The following is a 14,449-nucleotide window of genomic DNA, read 5'->3' as shown; positions in this document are numbered from 1 at the left end:
TTCTGAGGCATTGTAGAGGATGTGATGTAACCCTTGTAATTCCCTCTGGCCCTCAGAGGCTGATTTCACTAAACCATGACATTGTGTCTGAGAAGCCAGGTGTCTTTGCACATATACAACCACAGGAAGTGTCTGCCAGCTGTCAAATGAAGGAGGTCCCTCTCCCTCACTCCTGGCCTCTACCAGCTCCAGCTGGCTATACTCCTGCTGTCTGTCCTCAGTCTTGGCCAGTTCCTCAGCTCCTGAGGCTGCAGGTACTCCACACGGTTCAGAGAAGACACAGCTACCAGGTGGAATCCTGGCCTAGCCCAGCCCAGTGCTTCACAGGAGGCCGTGCCCCTGGCAGTCAGGGACGGCTGGAGTGCTTCTTGCTAGCACCCTTTCTCTTCTCCACATCCTGCTGGATTTCCTGAGGGAAAGCGCTGAGATTCTCCTGAACACAGGGGAGGCAGACCCTCTTGGAGTAGAACAGGCTGCAGTCCTGTGAGAGAAAAGAGGGCGGGACCATCAAAGGACTCAGCAATGCCTCTCCCAGGCAAACGCCCCTCACGAGGTGCAGGAAGAAGCAGCAAACTGAGCAAGGAAGAAGCACTGAGGGCTGACAGGTTAGCCATCCCATCTGAAGTTCTGAGGAGCAACCCCTTGCAATGAAGATAACATCACTAACAATGAATCGAGAAAGGGGAAGATGTCTGTTATTCTTGGGGCAACCCCTACTTCCCAAATACAAGGAGTAGCACTTGAGGCCCCTCAGAGGGGGGCCCCAGCCCACCCACCTTTCCTGTTGACCTTAAACACTCCCTCCACAGTTTTCCCTCCAACTGGTGGGGCCTAAGGCTCCTGCCATCCCGTACATCAGCCAGACACCAAAGACAAGTGACAGCTGTCAGGCATGACCTGTGGTAAGCCCCACTTGTACCTGCAGCAGGTGCTCAGGAGTTCCCAGATCCCTGGACTACTCTGAGGCCCAACTGCTTAAAGTCTCTCTACTCACCCAGGCCGAGACCCTCTAACTGCCCTCACTGGCCCCTTCTCTTTGTGCTTATGTCCCGAAGGATGTCACCTAAGAACCCCTGACCTTCTCTCCACCAAATAATCAGGAGGTTCCCAGATCTGTGGGGCAAAAAAAAACAAACAAAAAAAAAAAAAAAAACAGGAAGTCCATAGGTGTACCCACCGGGCCCACACACACCAGCCTGCCACACACACTGCACCGAGAGCCGAGAACCAGAAACCTGGCCTTGTCTGAAGAGAAGGGATCCTTCATGATGTAGCTCTCTTCCAGGAGGCTGTAGGGAGAAGGGACACTCAATTTTGAGCCTCAGCAGACATGAACTAGTATGGAAATTATACAGTACAGTAATGGCAGAAAGTCTGGGGCCTGGAGGACAGGTGGGAACTGAAATGTGACCCAGCCTCAGCTCTGCAAGGTTCAGTGGAAGCCTCTCAGTCAATCAATCCCAGAGCAAGCAGGATTCACTAGGTGGCCTCGTGAGGTCAGCATGGGACAGTCTTCTCTGTCACACGTACATCAGGATGGGAGCAACTGAGTGACACCATCCATGGAAGCTAAGGGCCTGAGTACCTTGCTGCTTTGTCATGAGTCCAGGACCAGCCAGCTTTCTCACATGGTGCTTCATGAAGGCTGACCACAATCCAATAAACACGCTGGGAACCATCTCTGCTCCCAACCTGCATAAAGCAGACTCTCAGGAAGCCGGTCCTTAGGAACCACTGGCTACCCACCCAGCCCAGAAGTATCACCAGCAGGGACAGCACAGGGCACAGCCCACATGAAGAGGCCACCATGCTCCTCCATTACAGTTTGGCCTAGCCTACAACGCTTCCACCTCACAGATAGAATAAGTCCCTAACTCTCAGATGCATCCACAGGGAAGGCAGAGAGTTCTCGAAGAGTTAAAAAGATTTCCAGCCTTGCCTGGGGCTTCCTTAGGATATGGCTGAGGCATCTAGAACAAGGGCAAGGATGCTCAAACCAGGTGTCATATTCCATAGTACCTGCTGAGTAATACCGGACAGGGTCCCCTGTGCACTGGCCCAGGACGCATACTCACACAACAGCCTGGGTATCTGGGGGTTTCTGCCCAACATAGCTGTAAGGAGCTGTTAAAGCACAAAGCTGGCATTCAAACATGCCCAGGGGGCGGGGCTCTGCCTCGGATGCCATCTGCAAGACCAAGAGATAGGGGTGTCACCCTGGGAACCAAAGAACCACCACACTTTAAATTCTGCCTGCTGTCATATCTAATCCACAAGACGTGGGCCTCCTTGACTAGGAAGCTTGAGCTCAGAGCAAGTAACATCCCATCAATGTTACACAGAATTGTAAGTGCACAACATTGACTGTGCCCAGCTTGGGCTACAGTAGATTAAGTGATTTACATCCCCACATACTTAAACTGGATAATTTTTTTTCCCCTTTAGTTATTTGGGGGAGAAGGCTGTGTATCTGTGGAATTTGAAAATCCTGTCAGAGGACAACTTGCAGAAATTCTCTCCTTCTACTATCTAGGTCCTGGGGATAAATCTTGGGCCATCAGCTTTGGCAGCAAATGTCTTTAACCCCTGAGTCATCTTCTCAGCCATAATTTCTAATTATATATTTATTGAATGGCTTCGGTAGATATGCAGTGTGCCACAGTACCGATATGGAGTCCGTTCTCACCTTTCACCGTGTGGGATCTGGAGAACAAATTCAAGACAGGCTTGGCAGCAGGCACTTTTCCCTGCCAGGCCGTTTCACCAGCCCCACTGTAAATAATCTCTATAGACTATCTTCAAGTTCAGTGGCTTCATTTGCTTCAGCTGACAGCCCCCTTGAAGGCATTCTTCCTCTTTGTTTTTCCACTACTAAATTCTCTAGCTGCTGAAATCCCCATCTGACTTTGCACTCTATCTTTTCCACTAGCACATTCAACATGTTAACTGTGCTTGCTTTACACGCCCCCATCTGATGGATCTATCTAACATCTTCGCTGTGTGTGGTTCTGTGCCTATTTTGATCTTTGGGAGCAAAGCTGTTTCTCTGCATTTCCTTGTGTCTCAATCTGTTATAAACTAGGATTTCTTGGTAAGGTGAGAAAGGTAAAAGCATTTAGGACACAGAATGGGCATGTATGTTTAGTCTGTACTGTTTGATGCTTTAATCAACCCAGTAACTGAGGTAGGTATGAATTTCCTGGCTCTTCTGCTACACTAGCTACACATTTATTTGGTAGTATTAGGTGTATTGGTTTCTCAGATACTATTAAAGGACAGATTCATGTGCTTCCTGCCGCTTCCCTTCACTTTATGCAAGGATCTTCTCTTGCAGTAGAGCATACTTTCCTGCCCTACCCAAGAAGTCAGAAAGTTTGGTTCCCTAGGAAGATCCAGGCTGATAAATTTGTGCAGCAACCACAGCCTTCCCCAGGTCAGTTTACAGGAAAGTTTTTAAAGACTTCAGTTCTGCCCTCGGTCTTACCCACCAGCATCCAGTCAGTGCATGCTGGTGAAAAGTCCAGGTTGGGTGTTTCTGTGGCTCACCAGGGAGGTTGGGGTGGAGAGGCGGTTTGGATGGCACTCCTCTTATATTCAAGACCTTGGAGGCCCCATCTTTCCGCAAATTGTTGTGTCAGTGATCTGGCAGCAACAGCAGCTGTCTGATGAGTTCGAGAAAACATGATTCTTAGATTTGTATCGCGCTGTATCGGAATTCCTACTAGCCTTTCAAAGTTCCCATCAGCAGTCCCGGCCCGTGCTGTACCCTCCTCTAACCCACTGAGTCCTACACAAGAAACTTTGGAGCCAGAAGGAACATTATGAACGCCTTGGAAACGGACAGAAGTCCCGAATGACGTCTAAAACTGCAATCCTATTCTGGGTGTGCGCGAACCTAGCTAGTGTGGTATCTTAATTCGCACGTCACAGGTCCACGTCCAAGCTGCTGGGCGCGCTGCCCTTGCAGCAGGTGACAGTCAGGAGACAGTCCCAGGATAGTGAGACTCTGCTATAGCCTCCTCCTCCCGCTCAATCTTCCCAGGTCAACTGGGCCCCCGCCACATTACGGCCCGAGCCACCCACCAGCCACCAGCGCACAGCCCTCCCCGTGCTCGCTCTGAGCCGGGTATCTAACGCCTCCCCTCGGCTTCCAGAGGCACCGAAGCCAGACCACGGAGGGAACACGGTCCAGCTTGCCACGCGCGTCCCGGCAGCACACCGCCCAGGCGCACTCACCACCTCCCGGCCGAGAGCCGCAGAGCGCCTGCGTGGCCCGCCCACCGCCCTAGCTCCTCCTCAGTGCGCCTGCGCGGCTCCGCCCGAGCTCCGCTAAGGCTCCTCCCACGATCCCTAGCGTTTGTGCAGCCCCGCCCCATCTCCAGCTAAGGCTCCTTGTTCGCACCGTCCCTTTCCTGATCTTTGCCTCCACTGCGCCTAAGCGGCTCCCGCCTCAGAAAGCAAGATAAGCGCTAAAGTGCGTCCTTGTGGGGGTAGAGCTTTACTTGTCGCATCCGTTTCCGCTGCTGGCTCGTAGTGTAATATTATGGATCGCGGCTTGAGAGCTGTCTGGGCTTCTTCAGAAAAAAGCGTACTGATGACCCCGCCCCCCCAAAATCCTATTCTACCTAAATCTTGCCGGGTGAACCAGTGAATTTATTGGGGTCATTTTCTGGGATGAGAGACTCAGGTAACTGCAACATTGAACAGCCTACCCAGTGTGGGTGATGACTTAAAAGCTGTCACTGCACTTTTGTCTGCGCGACTTGGAGGTAGTTCACCTGTCTCATGTAGCAGTTGCTTACTGTTTTGGGGGAAGGGGCTTTGTGGATATTCTTAAGTTAAAAGTTTGGTGAGCTTTCTGATTCTTGTACGTTCTGATCTGCCTCCCAGAGAGAATATTTCCATCTAGAGGAAAGGGCTATATAACTGTGATTCTTATTACCCCTCCTGGTTAATGATCCCTGAACCTTGGAAGGGGTTCCAATGGCTGGACACTGGGCTGCTATGCCATAGGGACAGGCAATTATTCAGTTATTTGACTGTTTTTGAGTCTTCTCAGTAACTACCACAGACTGCAAAAAGAATTTTCCCCCACACCTGAGGCTGATAGAAACGAAATACAAGTATTTAGAAGGCATGTCTGTTCATTTAACAAACAATAACAGTACTGTCCCCACTGGGCAAGTTTTTGTGCAGGTTTATAATGCCAAACATGGCTTCCCACCTGTGAAGCCTCAAAATCCAATCAGAAAGTATTGTCTATATCCATACTGGTTTACCACTTTCAAACCAGCAGACATGCTTTGCCTGGCATAGTAATGTAATAGAATTGGTAACAAAATAGGACCCTTGGCAATAATTCTCCCTCAGCAGCTTAGACTCTCCCATCAGTTTTAGCCTGATGTCTCCATATCCTGCAATGTATGAGTATTTTCATTTAATTTTGACATGCAGCCAGCAATAGTAGAAATTGCCTTTCTGGTTTCTGGGGCTTAAAGGGTTTTCTTGGCTAGCAACTCATGGGAACATAACCTGCCTTTAATGGTGTAGGGTTTTCTTTTCTTCCTTTCTTTTTTCCTTCTTTCTTCTTTCTTTTACTTAAAAAAAAAAAGATTTGCTTGTTTGTGTGAGTACACTTGTCACTGTCTTAGACACACTAGAAGAATAGGGCGTCAGATCCCATTATAGATGGTTGTGAGCCATCATGTGGTTGCTGGGAATTGACCTCGGGACCTCTGGAAGACCAGAGGGTGTTCTTAACCTCTGAGCCATCTCTCCAAGCCTCCTGGCGGGGTGGGGGGGGGTTCTTTCAACAGTCTTACAGCTTCTGGGAATGTTTCCCCCCCCCATGCACTCCTCACTGTTTAATTAGTGCTCACCCAGATGCATCTCCAAATCCCCAGGAGAGTGGTGCGCACTGCATCAAATACGGAATAAAAATCCTCTTACAGAAGAGGGGCAGAACCTCTTGAGTACCCACTATTCCGATCCAAGCAAGTGCCAGGTGAGCTTGAGATTGGGCGGCAAGAGGGATTCTTGCTATAACAAAGCCATTAGCAACAAGAAACAACTGGGTTACTGAGTGCTCTGCTCTCAGTGGGACATTCTTACCCCCACCCCCAATAAAGCTTAAGGAACATCTCCGAAGAAGGGGCGGGGTGTGTATGCAATGCTGTCTTCTAAGCTTGTCCTGGCCATTGGCCTCATGAGTTTACGGCAGCTGTGGTTACTTATGCAAACCTACATAAGACCAAGCCAGGTAACATTACAGCACGGATGGGGTAGGGGTTCATGTGGCTCCACCCTTTTGGAGGAGTTATTGCCTGGGGAAGGAGGAGTCATTTCCTTGGCGGTATGGCCACTGGTAAGTTGGTCATGGTCCTAAACCCATACACTTTTAGGGTAGACTCCAGATGGAGAAGGAGTTGGTGGTATGAACATGGGAAGAGAAAGTATTGGGGAAATGCAGGGGTAGATTGGATATATACTGTATACTTGTATACAACTGTCCACGAGAAACTTTAAAATAAAGCTGAATATGCTGATGCAAGCCTTTTAGCCCAGCACTGGGGAAGCAGAGGCAGACAGATCTCTGTGAGTTCAATGCTACCCTGGTCTACATAGTAAGTTCCAGCGGGAGCTACAGCGGTCCTGTTTCAAACAAACAAACAAAACCAAAAAGTAAATAATGTTATACAGGTGAGTCTTAAAACCCTATCAAAGATCCGTGTGGTTGGTGGTCCATGTCTTTGGTTCCCAGCAAAGAGCAAGTCTGGTCCCAGGACAGCCAGGGATACACAAAGAGATATCCTGTCTCAAAACAAACAAACAAACAAACAAATAAAAATAAATCTTTTTCTTTGAAGCAAATATTATCAGAGGAGGCTGAAGTGAGTGGAGTGCAGCCACAGCCTCACCTGTGTGGTCTCCTTTTCTGGCCCTCCACTTTGAAGGCAGCCACAGATATGTCTTGATCCCTTACACAGAAATCACTGCACAGGTCATAGAAGAAGTCTCAAATTTAATTCATATAAAACTTGAAAGTGGCCCCAAGGTGCTTCTGAGTAACAATGTAACAACTGCTAGCCCTTGATCTTCTTGAACAGAAAACCACATTTCCTTACTCCTAAATATTCTATCAAGTCATAAATACAATAACCAAATGCTGGAGTCATCAGACATTGTTATATTCAGTACGTAGAATATATGCTGTATTGCAACGTGGACCTTTGTGCACCTTTGTTGACAACAGGTCCCTCTCTTTGTCATAAATCGTTACCAGGTACATTAGTGATGCATAGCCTCAGGGAATTGAGAGGGATGTTTCAGGTCCTTGTCCCCTGCTCTCTCATCTTTGCATTCTCAAACTCTACAGCAACTTCTGGAACTCCCCACAGGGCCCCTCAAGCCCTGGCTTGCAGGATGACTTAAGGAGAGGCTTCCCAGGCATAGTCTGCAGAGGAGACCTCAGGGAGGCTGACCAGTCTGTTTCTGGTTAGAGGCTGCTGGGCTGTAGCTCTTCCCCTTGAAGCCGGGTCTCAGAATGAGTGGCTGTCATTCTTCCACACTGCTGCAAGCTCCCACAAAAGGAGCAATGCCTCTGAAACAGGAGTCATAGAATCCCATCCGGAAAGAATCCCTGCTTACCGTCCTCTTCTCTCCCCATGACACCTTCTGTTCATATGTTCTTGTTCCCAAGAGCAGGCCCCAGAGTGAGAATACTTCACATGTGGAGGTGCATATGACCGACCCATCAGGCATTCTTTAGTTCTTTTGGCAAACATAAGTCATGTTCAGGACACTCTTTGCTTGTGGCCCTTCGGACAGTCACCAATCAGACAACAAGGTAAATCATTTTCTTCCCGTTGATAGTTCTAGCCTTCAGCCCGAGGAACCGACGAGTATTCTTCTCCGGCTGCCCATACAGTATGTCCACAAAGAAGTCGGATTGGTCATTGCATTTAGATCGGGAGGTGAGAGTGCCAAACCCAGATTTGAGCCTGTGGCACAGGTAGGTTACAGCCTCGGCCTCATCAGAAGGCTCCTCATACACGGGCTGCTTCATCTCGTCATAGGCAGACAGAATCACTGCCTGAAACAAGTTGATGAAGATACAAATCATCACCAACATGAAAGATGACAGAAACAGGACCCCGAGAGCCTTGTTGCTGGAAAATTCTGTGTTCTGAAAGGCCGACACGCAGTAGGAGAAGATGGTTTGGGTGGCATGAATCATGTTGCTGTAATTCCATTCGTGCTGACCGAACACCAGGTACCCAAAAGTTACATACATGAAGGAATACATAGATACCACCAAAGCCGTGTGGCAGATGCCAGGAAGGGAGGTCTGGATGGCCTTCTGAGCCAGGCGCACATTATAGAAGAACCTGGAATACCTGAGTGTCTTCAGTATGGTCAGAAACAACAGGAAAGCCAAGATGATCCTCACGAAGTGATCAACCCGAGAAACGGCATGGAAGGGGATGAAGGCTTGAGGTTCAGTGAGGTAAAGCTGGACCATTTCGGTGGCCAGGAGGTGCTTCTGGAAGAAAAGCACTATCAGGAGAGCGAACATGCACTTGAGAGAGAAGTTGAGCAGGTTGTACACGCTTCTTATGTAGGAAGCTCTCTCTTGCAGGATGACGTAGCCCTCGTCCACAATATAGGCACAAAAGAAAATAAGAATGGCAGCGTACAGGTAGATCTCTGCTGAAGTTTTTCTGTTGAAATCAGCCAGCGAGAAGGAGTACACAGAGAGGCTGGAGTTGACAACCCCTAAGGGGGAGACTTCGAATACCACCGAAATGCTACACATCAGACTGGTGTCTGAATTCAGAGTGGTTAATTCCACAATCACAGCCCATGTCAGCTCATCGAGCCAATTCTTACCCTCAAGTTCCTTGAGCCTCCATGTGGAATTAAACATCTGCTGTTCTGGAAAGAAGTAGAACGCATACCCTCCAGATCCATAGGTGTTTAATACTCCGTAGGAATAATATACCCATTTCTTTCCGGGGGGGTTATAAGTAAACCCATCGCTGCTTTTGTCTGTAGACCACTTGCCAGCCTTATTCCAGACACTGGAATAGTGTTTTGTGTCTTCCGGGTCAATGCCGTACCGTGGATGACAATGGATTTTCCCTGCAATGCTGCTGTGTACAAACTTTTTGGCCAACAGACACGTCCTGTTGCTAGGTTTGGCCCTCACTTGCCTCATGAGTGGAAGGCCAAGGATTTTAGATGAGCTGTCTGGAAGGAAAGTTGGGTTCAGGTCATTGTGTAGCAAAGGCAGGAACACGCCGTTGAGCCACGTGTAGATATCTCCCAGCTTCCTCACAGTGGCCAGATCCACGGAGAACCGATGTCGAATAAACTGGTTATAGTAGAAGCTATCTTTGTGGCGCAGTGAGAAGATAAGCAACAAGAGAAGGGTCAGGAATATGAAGTGAGTCACAAGGTAGCTCAGGAACAAGAAGGACCTCCTCCTGGTCCTGTTCATTCGCCTGAGTATTTGGATTTTGTCCTCAGTGATGGGCTGGTATATGCTCAAGCTTCGGAAGTAGTCCATGTTCTGGTGGACCTGCTCCATCTCCTCCGGTGTCATCTTCAACTCCTGCAGCCTGATTTCTGTGTAGTGGTACTTGCTGGACCACGAGAGGTTCTTACAGTACTTGAGCTTTTGTGTCCTGGTGCCTGACCTCAGTAGAATCTTGCATGGTTGTATGAGGAACACAGACTGGCAGAAGGAACAGAATGACGCAAAGATCCACTCTACTGACCTCTTGTAGCCGTAAGTCAGGCCGTAAAACACAATAAAGAATGATGATATACCTGAAGTGGCGAACACCAAGAACCAGGCTATATAAACACACCACCTGGGCAGGATGATCTGGGGCTTCTTTTTAACAGGCTCAGTAGCATGCAGTTGGGTAGAAGAAGCATTCAGAGAGACATCCTTAATGTCTTCTACATTATTGTTACTGAAGTTCTTACTGGACACTTGGGTGTCTGAGGCCTTGTTGTCTGCATTCTTATGCTTCTGTGAGGTTTGAAAGGCCTCCTTTACATGTCTTCCCATGGGAACAGAGGTGGGCTTGGCAACTGTACTGTGGAGAGTCTTCGTTTCATTTGCACGCCATTTGTCCAACCGATCTTTCCAGAACAGTCTTTCCTCTGACTTCAGGGGGTGCTTCTGGGGTGTCACCTTGTCTAGATTCATCTTAGGTTTCTTCTGGGAATAGGTGAAGAAAAAAGTTATCAACAATTGCACAGGGATTGTGATTAAGGCGCTTTCAATGCCTATCACCATTGACCTGATGATATGCCTGGGTCTGGACTCAGTTTGCTCCTTTCTCTTCAGATTAAAAAACATGATATTACAAGCCAGAGAGCTTAGCAACATGGCCAAGCAGCAGGACAGCCTCTGGAGCCTGTTGAATGGTTTGTGGACAATGTTCGAGAAAACAGAGAACCACATGTGATTCTTCCCAAGCTTATCACTCAGGTCAATCATGAAGAAGTCTCTCCTTTTCAGAGGCTCGTCCGGGTTGGTGACAGAAAACGTTGCGTCCAAAGCAGTGTCCACACAGAGCCACCTCCGGCACACAAACAGCCAAATGCGCTTGTTGAAGAGATGTTCTACTTTGATTCGACTTAGGTACCAGCTAGGTGCTTTGCCCGAATTGTCATGCCACACGCGGATGGAATGGATGTCCCCCAAGTCATTTTTTGTCGTTAGGAGGAAAGTGTTGATGCTTCCTCGGTACAGGGTTTTAAAATATGGATGGCTTAAACAGTGAACATCACTGGTACTCTCTGTTCCCATAAGCTGGATAAAAACATTAGCTCTGGTTCCGGACCCACAGCGACTCCCAGTAAAGATGGTTACCATGTAGCATATGGTATCAAAAGGATCATTATCAGTCAGTATTACCACATGGTCCCGAAGATAAGGATCTATCACATCCCTGTGCAAGGCCCAGAAAGCCAGAATAGCATACAGGATCACAATGAAAACCACAACCAGGAAAGTCACAGAGTTTTGGGTAGGGATACTAATGACCTTTAGCTGCAGATCCACAGGGTTAGGGACCACAGTTACCTTAGCAGTCACAAAGCGGGTGCGAAGATGATGGGAGGTCAGCTTCATAGAAGCCGGCTGCCGCCGGTTCTGCCTTACATTCCTACAGACACAGTGGATGGCTGTCCACGTGGTCTTCTCACCCAGCACGCAGGCTCTTTGTTGCCAATCACTCTGGATCCCATACATGTCCAAACACTGAACCATGAAGAGAGCAATTCTCACTAGCTTGTTGGTGGGCTTAAAGACAAAAGGAGGTGCCTGCAGGACCACTGATACGTTATACCTGAATGAATTTCTGCGCCAAGCTATGGTTCTAAGCAGCGATGATGACAGGCAAACCACGCGGGCCTCCTTGACGGAACAGGTCGGGTCAAACAGGTCACTCCTGTTGACAATGGGAGGGATGTCATGAGGGACAAGGAAAGTGGCCATTAGATTGGTGCGAGTGAGCTGACTGTCTTCATATACCAAGGCCTGGAACAACACGGTCACATTTGTGACGATGTGGATGAGCACCTCCTCAATTCCTCTGCTGTCCACCTCAAAGCTAATCCCACCCGTTGTCATCTTTGAGAGCCCAGCACTTTTGATGCCTGGTCCCACTGTAAGGTTAAAACTCGAAAAGGTCAGATCTTTCCTGGCCAGGTACACTTCTGCTGTGTCAGGTGTGATCTCGAGGACATCCTCGTTATCCGTAGCTCCTGTCATTCTGAACCCAACCACATCTGTGGAAATGTTTTCTGGGTAAGTCAGCCAAAGAAAGGGGTCATCTGTGAACTTACAAAACATTATAGAAATCGGAGCCTTTGGGGGTAGCCTGGGGACCATGCTTGTATTCAGTGTCACATGGGGGCAGTTCGGACAGAGTGACTCATTTCTGAAGGCCTTAAAAACATTCCCGTTTTCAACTTTCTCCACATACATGTTAAAGTTGCTGGTCCTCAGTAGAGTGGTTTTGCTCCCTGGCATCTTGTTAGCCAGTACTGTGTCTGATAGTGACTGGACTAGATTTAAAGTATCTGGTAACATAGAGTAGGTATTAATTAGCTTAAGAAGGTTAGACAGACTGGTTAAGATGCCAGTGCTTACAATTTCAATCTGCAGGGAGTGAAGGTGTTTGTTTTTGCTTTGGTATGCTTGTAGGGCCTGGTTTGCTTGCCTCAGCCAGGATGTGGTTTCCACTGAAATGGCTTGACTGAAACCAGAGGCCTTCTGGGTTAATTTGGCAATCAGCATCACTGACTGACAAATTTCATCCACTGTGCTCATGGCGAGCACGTAGGACTGGTTGACGAGGTGCTCCAGAAGACGGGCTCTATCACCCTGGAGTTCGAGTTCCTCTTTTATGTTATTCAAGACAGACGTCACCACATAGAGTAAGTAGCCTGCCGATAACCAGTCCTGCTTTTGAAGCGAAGTAGACAATAGTGACGTCGGTTCCCTGGTAAAGTTAAGCAGCTGTTGTAAAATGGTCTTTGAAGAGTCCCTGAGCGTAGGCGCCTTTACAGTGGCTTGCAAAGTCACCTGAGAAAAACTCCCTAGGGAGTCATAGACCTGAACATACAGCCTCAAATTGTAGTGATTTGTCACCATACCAACAGGGAGAAAGAAGGCTGGTGTTATAGGCTGTGTCCCTAAATACACAATGGTCCCCAGTGTATTTTCTTCTATGGAACTGATTTCACCAACACTGTCCATCTCAGATGCTATTATTTTATATGTAAGGGGAAGGCTCTCATCCTTAAAACCACTGCATTCAACGGCAAATTTAGTAACCATGGAAATCCCACTAGCTGGATTAATTTTGCATTTGCCAACTTGAGGGCCATGGTTAATGACAATGGGGTATTTCCAAGTCATAGTCACCCCACTCCAAGATTTCAGAATCAGAGAAACCCAAACCCTATTTTCCAGAAAAGTCCTAAAGGCAAAAGCTTTTACAGACAAATAAGCCCCATTCCTCCTGGTGATAGCTTGCCCTGCCCAGTCAAATATCACCTCCTGACCTGTTCGAGACAAAATGGACCAGCTGTAGATATCCTGGCTTCCACAACCTGGGCAATTCAGAAACAGAGAGAATCTATCCGATACAACTAAAACGGGGCCACAGTTTTCAATGCACAAAAGGTGTGCCTTGGGCTGAAGTCCTTTGAGCACATGTATAGTTTTATCGGCAAAAGCAGTTCTGTTTTGCTTCCGTACCGCCATCCGGAAGTAATATATACCGTCGCCCCGAAGAGTTTCTGGTGGAATGGTTAGTAGAGGACCCACTGCCCAAGGCCAATCCAGTGAATCCTGCTCTGGGTGGCAGACATCCTGTTTGGTCACTAATACGTAGTTGTCACTATAGTATTTTGGAATTGTGGTACAGTACCAAGAAAAAATGAGTCCCTCGGTGGGAATGTCCGCCTCTGGGTCATAGGACATGCTTCCATTCAGAATCAGTTTATCGGAGAATTTCACAGTCACTCTGGAGTCTCCAGGAAGAACGGCCTTCAGGGGGCGTTTTTTAACCCATATGTAAATGATATCCGAGTCTGTCAGCATGGGCAAGATGGGGTCCCACCTGATGATTGTCAGCGTGAAGTTAAACACATACACCCCATAATGCAGGGCATATTTGGGGATGTGGAGGGAGGAAACCTTAGTCACCTGCACCTGCGGCAAGAGCACAGGTCGGTTCCAGTCGGGGGTGGCGTTCACAGAGGCCACCGAAAAGTACAGCCAGCTCTTGCGAGTGACCACGGCATCAGGACAGTTCCAACGCATAGTGACATTGAGTGTGACTTCCTCGTCTCTGCTCAGGATAAGGGGAGCGTTCTGGTCCTTCCTATTAATCTTCACTGGCTGTATGATGTTACAGGTGGCAGTCTGGCAGGACACTGTAGCAGTGGCGGCTGCCGGGTCCGAGGAGTTGACTTTCCGGAGGACCCGCGCGGCTGTGCCCGTGGGACACCTACGGGGCAGCTTAGGGCTGGCGCGGCGCGGGACTGAGCGCGGGGACAGGCCGCCGGTGCCACCGCCCTGGACGCTGCTCTCCGCCCCCTGCCCCAACCCCGGGGCGCTCCTGAGCACGCCCGGCATCCCGCGAGGACCTGGGGGTGGCGGCTGGAAGCCCAGACCCAGACCCAGGCCCAGGAGCAGCAGCGCGGGGCCCGGCCACATGGCTCCCCCCAGGGAGCTGCGGGCCACGGGGCGCAACGGCCGTGACGCTGGGCTGGGCCGCGAGCGTACCGGGAGGGGCTGGGCGTGCAGCCCACCGCGGGGCACAGGCAGAGAGCTCCGCCACTGCGGAATAAGGCGGTTCACCCGGGATGTGGGTTCCCGGGTACAGCATATTTTCAGGGACAGTGGATTTCCAGGGCT

General features: G+C 49.1%; 2 protein-coding genes across 4 annotated transcripts; both read right to left on the bottom strand.

The window, feature by feature from the left end:
* Positions 1-337: 337 nt before the first annotated feature.
* CDPF1 (cysteine rich DPF motif domain containing 1) lies at positions 338-4,279 on the bottom strand. 3 transcript variants are annotated; one of them, XM_080938917.1, is made up of 5 exons: positions 4,237-4,279; positions 3,489-3,662; positions 2,076-2,188; positions 1,178-1,289; positions 338-481 (listed from the first exon to the last, which is right to left on the bottom strand). In XM_080938917.1, exons 2-5 carry the CDS (start codon positions 3,492-3,494, stop codon positions 347-349), a joined length of 366 nt encoding a protein of 121 aa, XP_080795043.1. In that variant the 5' UTR covers positions 3,495-3,662; positions 4,237-4,279; the 3' UTR covers positions 338-346. The 3 variants fall into 3 exon arrangements, with proteins under 3 accessions (XP_080795043.1, XP_080795044.1, XP_080795042.1); XM_080938918.1 differs by having other exon boundaries at positions 3,547-3,662; XM_080938916.1 differs by lacking the exon at positions 4,237-4,279 and adding an exon at positions 4,084-4,212.
* Positions 4,280-7,834: 3,555 nt separating this feature from the next.
* Positions 7,835-14,248, bottom strand: PKDREJ (polycystin family receptor for egg jelly; the record flags this gene model as incomplete). The annotated part of the gene is made up of 1 exon (XM_080939621.1): positions 7,835-14,248. One exon carries the CDS (start codon positions 14,246-14,248, stop codon positions 7,835-7,837), a length of 6,414 nt encoding a protein of 2,137 aa, XP_080795747.1.
* Positions 14,249-14,449: the final 201 nt, after the last annotated feature.

Source organism: Micromys minutus, assembly GCF_963924665.1.
Source record: "Micromys minutus genome assembly, chromosome: 27".
Taxonomy (NCBI): Eukaryota; Metazoa; Chordata; class Mammalia; order Rodentia; family Muridae; genus Micromys; species Micromys minutus.
Note: the sequence above shows the minus strand (reverse complement) of the source record. Positions and strands in the feature narration are given on the sequence as shown.